At 46.2% G+C, this 18,525-nt stretch overlaps 1 protein-coding gene across 3 annotated transcripts in view; it reads right to left on the reverse strand.

Moving 5' to 3' along the window:
• Nucleotides 1–18,525, reverse strand: part of LOC106593662 (speckle-type POZ protein-like A) — a 224,595-nt gene that overhangs the window by 50,883 nt on the left and 155,187 nt on the right. For all 3 annotated transcript variants that reach the window (XM_045704961.1, XM_045704960.1, XM_045704962.1), the window contains 2 exons: nt 7,015–7,157; nt 6,874–6,927 (listed from right to left, as the gene is read on the reverse strand). In XM_045704961.1, coding sequence (XP_045560917.1) covers nt 6,874–6,927; nt 7,015–7,157 — 197 coding nt within the window. The remainder of the gene's footprint in view (nt 1–6,873; nt 6,928–7,014; nt 7,158–18,525) is intronic.

The following is an 18,525-nucleotide window of genomic DNA, read 5'->3' on the forward strand; positions in this document are numbered from 1 at the left end:
TCTCTCCCCATCCAGGTAGTCTATTAATCTCTCCCCCCCATCCAGGTAGTCTATTAATCTCTCTCCCCATCCAGGTAGTCTATTAATCTCTCTCCCCATCCCAGGTAGTCTATTAATCTCTCCTCCCCATCCAGGTAGTCTATTAATCTCTCTCCCCATCCAGGTAGTCTATTAATCTCTCCCCCATCCCCATCCAGGTAGTCTATTAATCTCTCTCCCCCATCCAGGTAGTCTATTAATCTCTCTCCCCCATCCAGGTAGTCTATTAATCTCTCCTCCCCATCCAGGTAGTCTATTAATCTCTCTCCCCATCCAGGTAGTCTATTAATCTCTCTCCCCATCCAGGTAGTCTATTAATCTCTCCCCCATCCAGGTAGTCTATTAATCTCTCTCCCCATCCAGGTAGTCTATTAATCTCTCTCCCCATCCAGGTAGTCTATTAATCTCTCCCCCCATCCAGGTAGTCTATTAATCTCTCCCCCCATCCAGGTAGTCTATTAATCTCTCCCCATCCCCATCCAGGTAGTCTATTAATCTCTCCCCCCATCCAGGTAGTCTATTAATCTCTCCCCATCCCCATCCAGGTAGTCTATTAATCTCTCTCCCCCATCCAGGTAGTCTATTAATCTCTCCCCATCCAGGTAGTCTATTAATCTCTCTCCCCCATCCAGGTAGTCTATTAATCTCTCTCCCCATCCAGGTAGTCTATTAATCTCTCCCCCATCCAGGTAGTCTATTAATCTCTCTCCCATCCAGGTAGTCTATTAATCTCTCCCCATCCAGGTAGTCTATTAATCTCTCCCCCATCCAGGTAGTCTATTAATCTCTCCCCCATCCAGGTAGTCTATTAATCTCTCTCCCCCATCCAGGTAGTCTATTAATCTCTCTCCCCATCCAGGTAGTCTATTAATCTCTCTCCCCATCCAGGTAGTCTATTAATCTCTCTCCCCATCCAGGTAGTCTATTAATCTCTCCCCATCCCCATCCAGGTAGTCTATTAATCTCTCTCCCCATCCAGGTAGTCTATTAATCTCTCTCCCCCATCCAGGTAGTCTATTAATCTCTCTCCCCATCCAGGTAGTCTATTAATCTCTCCCCATCCAGGTAGTCTATTAATCTCTCTCCCCATCCAGGTAGTCTATTAATCTCTCTCCCCCATCCAGGTAGTCTATTAATCTCTCCCCCATCCAGGTAGTCTATTAATCTCTCTCCCCATCCAGGTAGTCTATTAATCTCTCTCCCCATCCAGGTAGTCTATTAATCTCTCCTCCCCATCCAGGTAGTCTATTAATCTCTCTCCCCATCCCCATCCAGGTAGTCTATTAATCTCTCTCCCCATCCAGGTAGTCTATTAATCTCTCTCCCCATCCAGGTAGTCTATTAATCTCTCTCCCCATCCAGGTAGTCTATTAATCTCTCTCCCCATCCAGGTAGTCTATTAATCTCTCCCCATCCCCATCCAGGTAGTCTATTAATCTCTCCCCCATCCAGGTAGTCTATTAATCTCTCCCCCCCCATCCAGGTAGTCTATTAATCTCTCTCCCCATCCAGGTAGTCTATTAATCTCTCTCCCCATCCAGGTAGTCTATTAATCTCTCCTCCCCATCCAGGTAGTCTATTAATCTCTCCTCCCCATCCAGGTAGTCTATTAATCTCTCTCCCCCATCCAGGTAGTCTATTAATCTCTCTCCCCATCCAGGTAGTCTATTAATCTCTCTCCCCATCCAGGTAGTCTATTAATCTCTCCCCCCATCCAGGTAGTCTATTAATCTCTCCCCCATCCAGGTAGTCTATTAATCTCTCTCCCCATCCAGGTAGTCTATTAATCTCTCTCCCCATCCAGGTAGTCTATTAATCTCTCTCCCCATCCCCATCCAGGTAGTCTATTAATCTCTCCCCCATCCAGGTAGTCTATTAATCTCTCTCCCCATCCAGGTAGTCTATTAATCTCTCCCCATCCAGGTAGTCTATTCTCTCTCCCCATCCAGGTAGTCTATTAATCTCTCTCCCCATCCAGGTAGTCTATTAATCTCTCCCCCTCCCCATCCAGGTAGTCTATTAATCTCTCTCCCCCCATCCAGGTAGTCTATTAATCTCTCCCCATCCCATCCAGGTAGTCTATTAATCTCTCTCCCCATCCAGGTAGTCTATTAATCTCTCTCCCCATCCAGGTAGTCTATTAATCTCTCCCCATCCAGGTAGTCTATTAATCTCTCTCCCCATCCAGGTAGTCTATTAATCTCTCTCCCATCCATCCCCCATCCAGGTAGTCTATTAATCTCTCCCCCCCATCCAGGTAGTCTATTAATCTCTCTCCCCATCCCCATCCAGGTAGTCTATTAATCTCTCTCCCCATCCAGGTAGTCTATTAATCTCTCCCCATCCCATCCAGGTAGTCTATTAATCTCTCTCCCCATCCAGGTAGTCTATTAATCTCTCCCCCATCCCCATCCAGGTAGTCTATTAATCTCTCTCCCCCATCCAGGTAGTCTATTAATCTCTCCCCCATCCCCATCCAGGTAGTCTATTAATCTCTCTCCCCCATCCAGGTAGTCTATTAATCTCTCTCCCCATCCAGGTAGTCTATTAATCTCTCCCCCATCCAGGTAGTCTATTAATCTCTCCTCCCCATCCAGGTAGTCTATTAATCTCTCTCCCCATCCCCATCCAGGTAGTCTATTAATCTCTCTCCCCCATCCAGGTAGTCTATTAATCTCTCCCCCATCCCCATCCAGGTAGTCTATTAATCTCTCTCCCCATCCAGGTAGTCTATTAATCTCTCCCCCATCCAGGTAGTCTATTAATCTCTCTCCCCATCCAGGTAGTCTATTAATCTCTCCCTCCCCATCCAGGTAGTCTATTAATCTCTCTCCCCATCCAGGTAGTCTATTAATCTCTCCCCCATCCAGGTAGTCTATTAATCTCTCCCCCATCCAGGTAGTCTATTAATCTCTCCCCCATCCAGGTAGTCTATTAATCTCTCCCCCATCCAGGTAGTCTATTAATCTCTCTCCCCATCCAGGTAGTCTATTAATCTCTCTCCCCATCCCCATCCAGGTAGTCTATTAATCTCTCTCCCCATCCAGGTAGTCTATTAATCTCTCCCCATCCAGGTAGTCTATTAATCTCTCTCCCCATCCAGGTAGTCTATTAATCTCTCTCCCCACCCCATCCAGGTAGTCTATTAATCTCTCCCCCATCCAGGTAGTCTATTAATCTCTCCCCCCCATCCAGGTAGTCTATTAATCTCTCTCCCCATCCAGGTAGTCTATTAATCTCTCTCCCCATCCAGGTAGTCTATTAATCTCTCCCCCCATCCAGGTAGTCTATTAATCTCTCTCCCCATCCAGGTAGTCTATTAATCTCTCTCCCCATCCCCATCCAGGTAGTCTATTAATCTCTCTCCCCATCCAGGTAGTCTATTAATCTCTCTCCCCATCCAGGTAGTCTATTAATCTCTCTCCCCCATCCAGGTAGTCTATTAATCTCTCTCCCCATCCAGGTAGTCTATTAATCTCTCTCCCCATCCAGGTAGTCTATTAATCTCTCCCCCATCCAGGTAGTCTATTAATCTCTCTCCCCATCCATTCAGGTAGTCTATTAATCTCTCCCCCATCCAGGTAGTCTATTAATCTCTCCCCCATCCAGGTAGTCTATTAATCTCTCCCCCCATCCCCATCCAGGTAGTCTATTAATCTCTCTCCCCATCCAGGTAGTCTATTAATCTCTCTCCCCATCCCCATCCAGGTAGTCTATTAATCTCTCTCCCCCCCATCCAGGTAGTCTATTAATCTCTCTCCCCATCCAGGTAGTCTATTAATCTCTCCCCATCCAGGTAGTCTATTAATCTCTCTCCCCATCCAGGTAGTCTATTAATCTCTCCCCATCCAGGTAGTCTATTAATCTCTCCCCCCCCATCCAGGTAGTCTATTAATCTCTCTCCCCATCCAGGTAGTCTATTAATCTCTCTCCCCATCCCCATCCAGGTAGTCTATTAATCTCTCTCCCCATCCAGGTAGTCTATTAATCTCTCCCCCATCCAGGTAGTCTATTAATCTCTCTCCCCATCCAGGTAGTCTATTAATCTCTCCTCCCCATCCAGGTAGTCTATTAATCTCTCTCCCCATCCAGGTAGTCTATTAATCTCTCCCCATCCCCATCCAGGTAGTCTATTAATCTCTCTCCCCCATCCAGGTAGTCTATTAATCTCTCTCCCCCATCCCCATCCAGGTAGTCTATTAATCTCTCCCCCATCCAGGTAGTCTATTAATCTCTCTCCCCATCCAGGTAGTCTATTAATCTCTCCCCCACCCATCCAGGTAGTCTATTAATCTCTCTCCCCATCCAGGTAGTCTATTAATCTCTCCCCCATCCCCATCCAGGTAGTATATTAATCTCTCCCCCATCCAGGTAGTCTATTAATCTCTCCCCCCATCCAGGTAGTCTATTAATCTCTCTCCCCATCCAGGTAGTCTATTAATCTCTCTCCCCATCCAGGTAGTCTATTAATCTCTCTCCCCCATCCAGGTAGTCTGTTAATCTCTCTCCCCCATCCAGGTAGTCTATTAATCTCTCTCCCCATCCAGGTAGTCTATTAATCTCTCTCCCCATCCAGGTAGTCTATTAATCTCTCTCCCCATCCCCATCCAGGTAGTCTATTAATCTCTCTCCCCATCCAGGTAGTCTATTAATCTCTCCCCCCATCCAGGTAGTCTATTAATCTCTCCCCCCATCCAGGTAGTCTATTAATCTCTCCCCATCCAGGTAGTCTATTAATCTCTCTCCCAATCCAGGTAGTCTATTAATCTCTCCCCCCATCCAGGAAGTCTATTAATCTCTCTCGCCCATCCAGGTAGTCTATTAATCTCTCTCCCCCATCCAGGTAGTCTATTAATCTCTCTCCCCATCCAGGTAGTCTATTAATCTCTCTCCCCATCCAGGTAGTCTATTAATCTCTCCCCCATCCAGGTAGTCTGTTAATCTCTCTCCCCATCCAGGTAGTCTATTAATCTCTCTCCCCATCCCCATCAGGTAGTCTATTAATCTCTCTCCCCATCCAGGTAGTCTATTAATCTCTCCCCCATCCAGGTAGTCTATTAATCTCTCTCCCCATCCAGGTAGTCTATTAATCTCTCTCCCCATCCAGGTAGTCTATTAATCTCCCCCCCCATCCCCATCCAGGTAGTCTATTAATCTCTCTCCCCCATCCAGGTAGTATATTAATCTCTCTCCCCCATCCCCATCCAGGTAGTCTATTAATCTCTCTCCCCATCCAGGTAGTCTATTAATCTCTCTCCCCATCCAGGTAGTCTATTAATCTCTCTCCCCCATTCAGGTAGTCTATTAATCTCTCTCCCCCATCCCCATTCAGGTAGTCTATTAATCTCTCTCCCCATCCAGGTAGTCTATTAATCTCTCTCCCCCATCCAGGTAGTCTATTAATCTCTCTCCCCCATCCCCATCCAGGTAGTCTATTAATCTCTCCCCATCCAGGTAGTCTATTAATCTCTCTCCCCCATCCCCATCCAGGTAGACTATTAATCTCTCTCCCCATCCAGGTAGTCTATTAATCTCTCCCCATCCAGGTAGTCTATTAATCTCTCCCCATCCAGGTAGTCTATTAATCTCTCTCCCCCATCCCCATCCAGGTAGTCTATTAATCTCTCCCCCCATCCAGGTAGTCTATTAATCTCTCCCCCATCCCCATCCAGGTAGTCTATTAATCTCTCTCCCCCATCCAGGTAGTCTATTAATCTCTCTCCCCATCCAGGCAGTCTATTAATCTCTCCCCCATCCAGGTAGTCTATTAATCTCTCTCCCCATCCAGGTAGTCTATTAATCTCTCCCCCCATCCAGGAAGTCTATTAATCTCTCTCGCCCATCCAGGTAGTCTATTAATCTCTCTCCCCCATCCAGGTAGTCTATTAATCTCTCTCCCCATCCAGGTAGTCTATTAATCTCTCTCCCCATCCAGGTAGTCTATTAATCTCTACCCCATCCAGGTAGTCTGTTAATCTCTCTCCCCATCCAGGTAGTCTATTAATCTCTCTCCCCCATCCCCATCCAGGTAGTCTATTAATCTCTCTCCCCATCCAGGTAGTCTATTAATCTCTCCCCCATCCAGGTAGTCTATTAATCTCTCTCCCCATCCAGGTAGTCTATTAATCTCTCTCCCCATCCAGGTAGTCTATTAATCTCCCCCCCCATCCCCATCCAGGTAGTCTATTAATCTCTCTCCCCCATCCAGGTAGTATATTAATCTCTCTCCCCCATCCCCATCCAGGTAGTCTATTAATCTCTCTCCCCATCCAGGTAGTCTATTAATCTCTCTCCCCCATCCCCATTCAGGTAGTCTATTAATCTCTCTCCCCACCCATCCCCCAGGTAGTCTATTAATCTCTCTCCCCCATCCAGGTAGTCTATTAATCTCTCTCCCCCCATCCAGGTAGTCTATTAATCTCTCTCCCCCATCCCCATCCAGGTAGTCTATTAATCTCTCCCCATCCAGGTAGTCTATTAATCTCTCTCCCCCATCCCCATCCAGGTAGTCTATTAATCTCTCCCCCCATCCAGGTAGTCTATTAATCTCTCTCCCCCATCCAGGTAGTCTATTAATCTCTCCCCCCATCCAGGTAGTCTATTAATCTCTCCCACCCTGCCTGACTCAGTCTCTCTCCCTCTCCCACCCTGCCTGACTCAGTCTCTCTCCCACCCTGCCTGACTCAGTCTCTCTCCCACCCTGCCTGGCTCACTCTCTCTCCCTCTCCCACCCTGCCTGGCTCTGAGGCTAAAACAATGAATTATCTTTGGAAGAGATAAGAGTTTGTTATTAAACTGGTGTCATATATACATGTATATCAGATAGTTACATACTTGCTATTCCAGTTTTTCCCATCTTTACAGCCCAGCTGTCGGAGGACACTGCACCTGTAGGAGATAACAGAGCAGCGCTGAGAGAAGGAAAACACGGCTGGCAGGAGGGATTCATCACTGGGGCTTTCTACAGATACTTGCCTGTTGATAAAATCTATGGCTTGTGCTTTGAGCTGCTCGGCACTGTGTAAATCCGCCAGGATGAGGGTATCAGCCACGTTCTCCACAGAGAGGCTGTTGCACAGAGCCTCTTCACACATCACCTTTAAACGCTCCAAGGCATACTGGAGGAGAGAGAGAGTTAGGATTGGTTAGGATTCAGAACGGTATGAATAGAAGAATAACACATTCTAACAGTGTACTGGGAGAGAAGAGAATTGACTCTGTACCGGTACCCCTTGTATATAGCCTCCACATTGACTCTGTACCGTAATACCCTGTATATAGCCTCCACATTGACTCTGTACCGTAATACCCTGTATATAGCCTCCACATTGACTCTGTACCGTAATACCCTGTATATAGCCTCCACATTGACTCTGTACCGGTACCCCCTGTATATAGCCTCCACATTGACTCTGTACCGTAATACCCTGTATATAGCCTCCACATTGACTCTGTACCGGTACACCCTGTATATAGCCTCCACATTGACTCTGTACCGGTACCCCTTGTATATAGCCTCCACATTGACTCTGTACCGTAATACCCTGTATATAGCCTCCACATTGACTCTGTACCGGTACCCCCTGTATATAGCCTCCACATTGACTCTGTACCGGTACCCCCTGTATATAGCCTCCACATTGACTCTGTACCGGTACCCCCTGTATATAGCCTCCACATTGTCTCTGTACCGTAATACCCTGTATATAGCCTCCACATTGACTCTGTACCGGTACCCCCTGTATATAGCCTCCACATTGACTCTGTACCGGTACCCCCTGTATATAGCCTCCACATTGACTCTGTACCGGTACCCCCTGTATATAGCCTCCACATTTTCTCTTTACTGTTACCCCTGTATATAGCCTCCACATTGACTCTGTACCGGTACCCCTTGTATATAGCCTCCACATTGACTCTGTACCGGTACCCCCTGTATATAGCCTCCACATTGACTCTGTACCGGTACCCCCTGTATATAGCCTCCACATTGACTCTGTACCGGTACCCCCTGTATATAGCCTCCACATTGACTCTGTACCGGTACCCCCTGTATATAGCCTCCACATTGACTCTGTACCGGTACCCCCTGTATATAGCCTCCACATTGACTCTGTACCGGTACCCCCTGTATATAGCCTCCACATTGACTCTGTACCGGTACCCCCTGTATATAGCCTCCACATTGACTCTGTACCGGTACCCCCTGTATATAGCCTCCACATTGACTCTGTACCGGTACCCCCTGTATATAGCCTCCACATTGACTCTGTACCGGTACCCCCTGTATATAGCCTCCACATTGACTCTGTACCGGTACCCCCTGTATATAGCCTCCACATTGACTCTGTACCGTAATACCCTGTATATAGCCTCCACATTGACTCTGTACCGGTACCCCCTGTATATAGCCTCCACATTGACTCTGTACCGGTACCCCCTGTATATAGCCTCCACATTGACTCTGTACCGTAATACCCTGTATATAGCCTCCACATTGACTCTGTACCGTAATACCCTGTATATAGCCTCCACATTGACTCTGTACCGGTATCCCCTGTATATAGCCTCCACATTGACTCTGTACCGGTACCCCCTGTATATAGCCTCCACATTGACTCTGTACCGTAATACCCTGTATATAGCCTCCACATTGACTCTGTACCGTAATACCCTGTATATAGCACCGCTATTGTTATTTTACTGCTGTTCTTAAATTATTTGTTATTGTTATCTCTTACTTTTTTGGGGGTATTTTCTTAAAACTGCATTGTTGGTTAAGAGTTGTAAGTAAGCATTTCACTGTAAGTTCTACACCTGTTGTATTCGGCGCATGTGACAAATATAATTTGATTTCATTTGATTGTAGGGTTCCAATCATCTGGGCTCCTGGACTCCTGGTCATTTCAAGGTTGAGTTGAAGCCATGACTGGTAAATGATCCAGGACCAGCTCAGTTAATCCCTACCATTGTGACAATGAGTCGTCATAATGCTGCATCAAATGTACATTATCCTAGGGGCGTTGGCAGACACAGTGTAAGTAACTTAATTTATGTCCCCCTAATTGCCCTGATACCTTTGTTAATCCTACAGCTGTTGTATGCAGTAATCATGAGCCTATGAACCAGAGTTACACTGTTAACACTGAGGTGGTGTGTCCAATAGGAAGACCACTGTTAACACTGAGGTGGTGTGTCCTAGTAGGAAGACCACTGTTAACACTGAGGTGGTGTGTCCTATAGGAAGACCACTGTTAACACTGAGGTGGTGTGTCCTATAGGAAGACCACTGTTAACACTGAGGTGGTGTGTCCTATAGGAAGACCACTGTTAACACTGAGGTGGTGTTATCCTAGTAGGAAGACCACTGTTAACACTGAGGCGGTGTGTCCTAGTAGGAAGACCACTGTTAACACTGAGGCGGTGTGTCCTAGTAGGAAGACCACTGTTAACACTGAGGCGGTGTGTCCTAGTAGGAAGACCACTGTTAACACTGAGGCGGTGTGTCCTAGTAGGAAGACCACTGTTAACACTGAGGTGGTGTGTCCTAGTAGGAAGACCACTGTTAACACTGAGGTGGTGTGTCCTAGTAGGAAGACCACTGTTAACACTGAGGTGGTGTGTCCTAGTAGGAAGACCACTGTTAACACTGAGGTGGTGTGTCCTAGTAGGAAGACCACTGTTAACACTGAGGTGGTGTGTCCTAGTAGGAAGACCACTGTTAACACTGAGGTGGTGTGTCCTAGTAGGAAGACCACTGTTAACACTGAGGCGGTGTGTCCTAGTAGGAAGACCACTGTTAACACTGAGGTGGTGTGTCCTAGTAGGAAGACCACTGTTAACACTGAGGTGGTGTGTCCTATAGGAAGACCACTGTTAACACTGAGGTGGTGTGTCCTATAGGAAGACCACTGTTAACACTGAGGCGGTGTGTCCTAGTAGGAAGACCACTGTTAACACTGAGGTGGTGTGTCCTATAGGAAGACCACTGTTAACACTGAGGTGGTGTGTCCTATAGGAAGACCACTGTTAACACTGAGGTGGTGTTATCCTAGTAGGAAGACCACTGTTAACACTGAGGTGGTGTGTCCTAGTAGGAAGACCACTGTTAACACTGAGGCGGTGTGTCCTAGTAGGAAGACCACTGTTAACACTGAGGTGGTGTGTCCTAGTAGGAAGACCACTGTTAACACTGAGGTGGTGTTATCCTAGTAGGAAGACCACTGTTAACACTGAGGTGGTGTGTCCTAGTAGGAAGACCACTGTTAACACTGAGGTGGTGTTATCCTAGTAGGAAGACCACTGTTAACACTGAGGTGGTGTTATCCTAGTAGGAAGACCACTGTTAACACTGAGGTGGTGTGTCCTAGTAGGAAGACCACTGTTAACACTGAGGTGGTGTGTCCTAGTAGGAAGACCACTGTTAACACTGAGGTGGTGTGTCCTAGTAGGAAGACCACTGTTAACACTGAGGCAGTGTGTCCTATAGGAAGACCACTGTTAACACTGAGGTGGTGTGTCCTATAGGAAGCTCCCACTATAGCCCACTGTTAACACTGAGGTGGTGTGTCCTATAGGAAGTCCACTTTATGCAGGTCGTGTACCCTGCACGATCAGCCCACTGTTAACACTGAGGTGGTGTTATCCTAGTAGAAAGACCACTGTTAACACTGACCCTGTGTCCTAGTAGCAAGACCACTGTTAACACTGAGGCGGTGTGTCCTAGTAGGAAGACCACTGTTAACACTGAGGTGGTGTGTCCTAGTAGGAAGACCACTGTTAACACTGAGGTGGTGTGTCCTAGTAGGAAGACCACTTTACCTGAGGTCGTGTGTCCTAGTAGGAAGACCACTGTTAACACTGAGGTGGTGTGTCCTAGTAGGAAGACCACTGTTAACACTGAGGTGGTGTGTCCTAGTAGGAAGACCACTGTTAACACTGAGGTGGTGTGTCCTAGTAGGAAGACCACTGTTAACACTGAGGTGGTGTGTCCTATAGGAAGTCCACTTTATGCAGCTCACCCTGCACTATCCACTGTTAACACTGAGGTGGTGTGTCCTATAGGAAGTCCACTTTATGCAGCTCACCCTGCACTATCAGCTCCACTGTTAACACTGAGGTGGTGTGTCCTATAGGAAGACCACTGTTAACACTGAGGTGGTGTGTCCTAGTAGGAAGACCACTGTTAACACTGAGGTGGTGTGTCCTATAGGAAGTCCACTTTATGCAGCTCACCCTGCACTATCAGCTCCACTGTTAACACTGAGGTGGTGTGTCCTATAGGAAGTCCACTTTATGCAGCTCACCCTGCACTATCACCTCCACTGTTAACACTGAGGTGGTGTGTCCTATAGGAAGTCCACTTTATGCAGCTCACCCTGCACTATCACCTCCACTGTTAACACTGAGGTGGTGTTATCCTAGTAGGAAGTCCACTTTATGCAGCTCACCCTGCACTATCATCTCCAATGAAGTCTACCTCTGATAAGGTTCCCAGTAAAGCATTAGAAACTATCAAGCAACGAGGAAAGGTGCAAAAAAATAGCCCATATTAAGAAACAAGGTCCATAAAGTCGAAAACTTGCTTGTAACAAATGACATTCATATTCTGACTATCTCTGACACTAATTTAGATAATACCTTTGATGATACAGTGGTAGCAATACAAGGTTATAACATTTATGCCAGTGGTGGAGGTGTTGCTGTTTATATTCAGAACCACATTCCTGTAAAGATTAGAGAGAATCTCATGTTAAATACTGTTGAAGTAATATGGCTACAGGTTCATCTGCCTCACCTAAAGCCCATTCTGGTGGGAAGCTGCTATAGACCACCAAGTACTAACAGTCAGTATCTGGATAACATGTGTGAAATGCATGTGATATCAACAGAGAGGTGTGATTTAAATACTGACTGGCTTTCATCAAGCTGTACAACTCAAGAAGAAGCTTCAAACTGTAACCAGTTCCTGCAACCTGGTTCAGGTCATCAGTCAACCTACCAGGGTAGTTACAAACAGCACAGGAATGAAATCATTAACATGTATTGATCACGTCTTTACTAACGCTGCAGAAATGTGTTTGAAAGCAGTATCCAGATCCATAGGATGTAGTGATCACAATATAGTAGCCATATCTAGGAAAACCAAAGTTCCAAAGGCTGGGCCTAATATAGTGTATAAGAGGTCATACAATAAGTTTTGTAGTGATTCATATGTTGATGATGTAAATAATATTTGCTGGTCTGTGGTGTGTAATGAGGAGCAACCAGACGCTGCACTGGACACATTTATGAAATTCCTTATCCCAGTTACTAATAAGCACCCATTAAGAAAATGACTGTAAAAACTGTTAAATCCCTGTGGATTGATGAGGAATGTTTGAGAGGGATCAGGCAAAAGGAATGGCAGATAAGTCTGGCAGCCCAACTGACTGGCAAACGTTCTGCAAATTAAGAAATCATGTGACTAAACTGAATAAAAATAAAATAAAACTACACTATGAAACAAAGATAAATGACATAGAGAATGATAATAAAAAGCTTTGGAGCATCTTAAATGACATTTTGGGGGAAAAAAGCCAATTTGGCTCCTTCATTCATTTAATCAGATGCTCATTCATCACTAAACCCACTGATATTACCAACTACTTTAATGACTTTTCATTGGTAAGATTATCAAACTTAGGGAGGACCTGCCAGCAACAAACACTGACACCTCACATCCAACTATATCTGACCAAATTACTTTTGAATTCCGTAAAGTGAGAGTGGAAGAGGTGAAAAAATGATTGTTGTCTATCAACAATGACAAGCCACCGGGGTCTGACAACTTGGATGGAAAATTACTGAGGATGATAGCAGACGATATTGCCACTCCTATTTGCCACATCTTCAATTTAAGCCTACTAGAGAGTGTGTTGTCCTCAGGCCTGAAGGGAAGCTAAAGTCATTCCTCCACCCAGGAATAGTAAAAGCCCTCTTTACTGGCTCAAATAGCCGACCAATCAGCCTGTTACCAATCCTTAGGAAACTTTTAGAAAAAAATTGTGTTTGACCAGATGTAATGCTATTTCACAGTAAACTAATTGACAATAGACTTTCAGCATGCTTATAGAGAAGGACAATCAACAAGCACAGCACTTACACAAATGACAGATGATTGGCTGAGAGAAATTGATGATAAAATGATTGTGGGTCGTCTTGTTAGACTTCAAATCAAATTGTATTTGTCACATGCGCTGAGTACAACAGGTGTAGTAGATCTTACAGTGAAATGCTGACTACAACAGGTGTAGTAGACCTCACAGTGAAATGCTGAATACAACAGGTGTAGTAGACCTCACAGTGAAATGCTGAATACAACAGGTGTAGTAGACCTTACAGTGAAATGCTGAATACAACAGGTGTAGTAGACCTCACAGTGAAATGCTGAATACAACAGGTGTAGTAGACCTTACAGTGAAATGCTGAATACAACAGGTGTAGTAGACCTCACAGTGAAATGCTGAATACAACAGGTGTAGTAGACCTCACAGTGAAATGCTGAATACAACAGGTGTAGTAGACCTTACAGTGAAATGCTTACTTACAAGCCCTTAACCAACAATGCAGTTTTAAGAAAATACCTAAAAAAGTAAGAGTTAAGAATAACAAAGAGCAGTAGTAAATAACAATAATGGGGCTATATACAGGGGGTACCGGTACAGAGTCAATGTGGAGGCTATATACAGGGTATTACGGTACAGAGTCAATGTGGAGACTATATACAAGGTGTTACGGTACAGAGTCAATGTGGAGGCTACATACAGGGGGTACCGGTACAGAGTCAATGTGGGGGCTATATACAGGGGGTACCGGTACAGAGTCAATGTGGAGGCTATATACAGGGGGTACCGGTACAGAGTCAATGTGGAGGCTATATACAGGGGGTACCGGTACAGAGTCAATGTGGAGGCTATATACAGGGGGTACCGGTACAGAGTCAATGTGGGGGCTATATACAGGGGGTACCAGTACAGAGTCAATGTGAAGGCTATATACAGGGGGTACCGGTACAGAGTCAATGTGGAGGCTATATACAGGGGGTACCGGTACAGAGTCAATGTGGAGGCTATATACAGGGGGTACCGGTACAGGGTCAACGTGTGGGGCACCGGTGTCGAGGTAATTGAGGTAATATGTACATGTAGGTAGAGTTATTAAAGTGACTATGCATAGATAATAACAGAGAGTAGCAGCAGCGTAGAAGATGGGAGGGGGGGCAATGCAAATAGTCTGGGTAGCCATTTCATTAGATGTTCAGGAGTCTTATGGCTTGGGGGTAGAAGCTGTTTAGAAGCCTAGACTTGGCGCTCCGGTAGCAGAGAGAACAGTCTATGACTGAGGTGGCTGGAGTCTTTGACAATTTTTAGGGCCTTTCTCTGACACAGCCTGGTATAGAGGTCCTGGATGGCAGGAAGCTTGGCCCCGGTGATGTACTGGGCTGGACGCACTACCAACTCTAGTGCCTTGCGGCAGTGATGCAACCCGTCAGGATGCTCTCGATGGTGCCGCTGTAAAACCTTTTGAGGATCTGAGGACCCATGCCAAATCTTTTCAGTCTCCTGAGGGGGAATAGGTTTTGTCACGCCCTCTTCACGAATGTCTTGGTGTGTTTGGACCATGTTAGTTTGTCAGTGATGTGGACGCCAAGGAACTTGAAGCTCTCAACCTGCCCCACTAGAGCCCCGTCGATGAAAATGCGGGCATGCTCGGTCCTGATCACATTGAGGGAGAGGTTGCTGTCCCTGCACCACATGGTCAGGTCTCTGACTTCCTCCCTATAGGCTGTCTCATTGTTGTCGGTGATCAGGCCTACCACTGTTGTGTCATCAGCAAACTTAATGATGGTGTTGGAGTCATGCCTGGCCGTGCAGTCATGAGTGAACAGGGAGCACAGGAGGGGACTGAGCACGCACCCCTGAGGGCCCCCCGTGTTGAGGATCAGCATGGCGGATGTGTTGTTACCTACCCTTACCACCTGGGGGCAGCCCGTCAGGAAGTCCAGGATCCAGTTGCAGAGGGAGGTGTTTAGTCGCAGGGACCTTAGCTTAGTGATGAGCTTTGGGGGCACTATGGTGTTGAACACTGAGCTGTAGTCGATGAATAGCATTCTCACATAGGTGTTCTATGCTTAATCTTCTCCTTTCCCCCTTCTGATAACCAGGCGGCGAATCGCATCTCTGCATGTCTGTCAGACATATCAGTGTGGATGACGGATCACCAGCTCAAGCTGAACCTCGGCAAGACGGAGCTGCTCTTCCTCCCGGGGAAGGACTGCCCATTCCATGATCTCGCCATCACGGTTGACAACTCCCTTGTGTCCTCCTCCCAGAGTGCTAAGAACCTTGGCGTGATCCTGGACAACACCCTGTCGTTCTCCACTAACATCAAGGCGGTGACCCGATCCTGTAGGTTCATGCTCTACAACATTCGCAGAGTACGACCCTGCCTCACACAGGAAGCGGCGCAGGTCCTAATCCAGGCACTTGTCATCTCCCGTCTGGATTACTGCAACTCGCTGTTGGCTGGGCTCCCTGCCTGTGCCATTAAACCCCTACAACTCATCCAGAACGCCGCAGCCCGTCTGGTGTTCAACCTTCCCAAGTTCTCTCACGTCACCCCGCTCCTCCGCTCTCTCCACTGGCTTCCAGTTGAAGCTCGCATCCACTACAAGACCATGGTGATTGCCTACGGAGCTGTGAAGGGAACGGCACCTCCATACCTTCAGGCTCTGATCAGGCCCTACACCCAAACAAGGGCACTGCGTTCATCCACCACTGGCCTGCTGGCCCCCTACCTCTGAGGAAGCACAGTTCCCGCTCAGCCCAGTCAAAACTGTTCGCTGCTCTGGCACCCCAATGGTGGAACAAGCTCCCTCACGACGCCAGGACAGCGGAGTCAATCACCACCTTCCGGAGACACCTGAAACCCCACCTCTTTAAGGAATACCTAGGATAGGATAAAGTAATCCTTCTAACCCCCCCCCTTAAAAGATTTAGATGCACTATTGTAAAGTGGTTGTTCCACTGGATATCATAAGGTGAATGCACCATTTTGTAAGTCGCTCTGGATAAGAGCGTCTGCTAAATGACTTAAATGTAAATGTAATGTAAATGTGTTCCTTTTGTCCAGGTGGGAAAGGGCAGTGTAGAGTGCAATAGAGATTGCATTCTGTGGATCTGTTGGGGCGGTATACAAATTGGAGTGGGTCCAGGGTTTCTGGGATAATGGTGTTGATGTGAGCCATGACCAGCCTTTCAAAGCATTTCATGGCTACAGACGTGAGTGCTACGGGTCGGTAGTCATTTAGGCAGGTTACCTTAATGTTCTTGGGCTCAGGGGCTATGGTGGTCTGCTTGAAACATGTTAGCATTACAGACTCAGACAGGGAGAGGTTGAAAATGTCAGTGAAGACACTTGCCAGTTGGTCAGCGCATGCTCGGAGTACACGTCCTGGTAATCCGTCTGGCCCTGCGGCCTGGTGAATGCTGACCTGTTTAACGTCTTACTCACATCAGCTGCAGAGAGCGTGATCACACAGTCGTCCAGAACAACTGATGCTCTCATGCATGTTTCAGTGTTGCAGCTTCTGACATTATCAGTCATAGTCTGCTGCTGGAAAAACATATGTGTTATGGCTTTACACCCCCTGCTATATTGTGGATAAAGAGTTACCTGTCTAACAGAACACAGAGGGTGTTCTTTAATGGAAGCCTCTCCCACATAATCCAGGTAGAATCAGGAGTTCCCCAGGGCAGCTGTTTAGGCCCCTTGCTTTTTTCAATCTTTACTAACGACATGCCAATGACTTTGAGTAAAGCCAGTGTGTCTATGTATGTGGATGACTCAACACTATACATGTCAGCTACTACAGCGACTGAAATTACTGCAACACTTAACAAAGAGCTGCAGTTAGTTTCGGAGTGGGTGGCAAGGAATCAGTTAGTCCTAAATATTTCTAAAACTAAAAGCATTTGAGACAAATCATTCACTAAACCTCAATCTTGTAATGAATAATGTGGAAATTTAGCAAGTTGAGGTGACTAAACTGCTTGGAGTAACCCTGGATTGTAAACTGTCATGGTCAAAACATATTGAAGCAACAGTAGCTAAGATGGGGAGAAGTCTGTCTATAATAAAGCGCTACTCTGCCTTCTTAACAACACTATCAACAAGGCAGGTCCTACAGGCCCTAGTTTTGTCGCACCTGGAATACTGTTCAGTCGTGTGGTCAAGTGCCACTGTGACGGCCCTGAATGTTTCTGAACCGTCTCAGTGCTTCTCCTTCCAATAGGGCGCTTTCCCTTTAATTCTCAATTAATTAGTGCTTCTCCTTCCAATAGGGCGCTTCCCCTTTAATTCCCAATTAAATAGCCAACATCAGCTGCGCAAAAGTGGGGTTGTGATGGAAACGTGAATGAGGATGTGTTCAATCCTCAGTTCTGAAGCTTCTCTCTTCCGTTTGTTGTGTTGCTGTAAAAGTGTGCTTTGTGTAGCCTAATACAAAATCTACCCAGGATCAGATCCACTCTTTGCATCCGTGGACTACACCTCCGTTGGTTTTCGTGGCCTTTCTCCGCTGGAGATCTGTCGGCGGATTGGCTTCTCTGACTGACCGACTGACTACAACCTTTTTTGTATACGGTATTTCATTTGTTTTGGTGTGATGTATACCGTGATGATTTATGTAGTTAGTTGTAGTTGAGGATTTATTGAAATGTGTGGTAAAATATTTGTTCTTTTGATTGTATGATTGACACTGGGTTTACGCTACACTGTATGAACGGACAAACATTGCGTGACTAAGGTCACTTGAGTTCCCTGAACTTGTTTACCGGGCTGGACTCTTTTTAGGCCCGAGGTACAGGACATTTCTGGAGGAACCAGAGCTGTTTAAAGCTCATTATTGTTATATTGTTGTGTGTGATCATTTATGTTGTTAATACATCCACGCAAAATAATACAGTTGTTTTTTAAGTTCTTTCCAATGTTTTAAGGGTTTATGAAAAGTGTATTTCCATCCTGACTTTTACATGAGTCCTTTGTATTGGTGTAGACTTGACGGACCAGATGGGACTCATTCCCTCCCAAACCAAAAGGAGAAACCAATATTTTCTCTGGTAGGTACAACCTACCTGGCACCCCTATAAATGATAACCTCAAGTCAAAACCGTTACATAAAAAATGGCACCCCAGAAGGGACCTAAACATTGAGAAATAACCAAAGCAAATCTTTTGGGTGGAATTAAAACAATGGATTCACCCCAAGAAAATGTGCTCATCCATATCATACCTGTCAATGGGAATACACAGGGCCAGTCTGACCATCGAGCTGACAATACAAATCATAATGTTAATGGAGTTGATTTGGGCCAGAGCCCTGGGAATCTGAAGGCTCGGTCTGGACCACAGGCCACAGGAGGTCTAACCAGCTACTCCCTTATT

This window comes from Salmo salar, chromosome ssa21, assembly GCF_905237065.1.
Source record: "Salmo salar chromosome ssa21, Ssal_v3.1, whole genome shotgun sequence".
Lineage (NCBI taxonomy): Eukaryota > Metazoa > Chordata > Actinopteri > Salmoniformes > Salmonidae > Salmo > Salmo salar.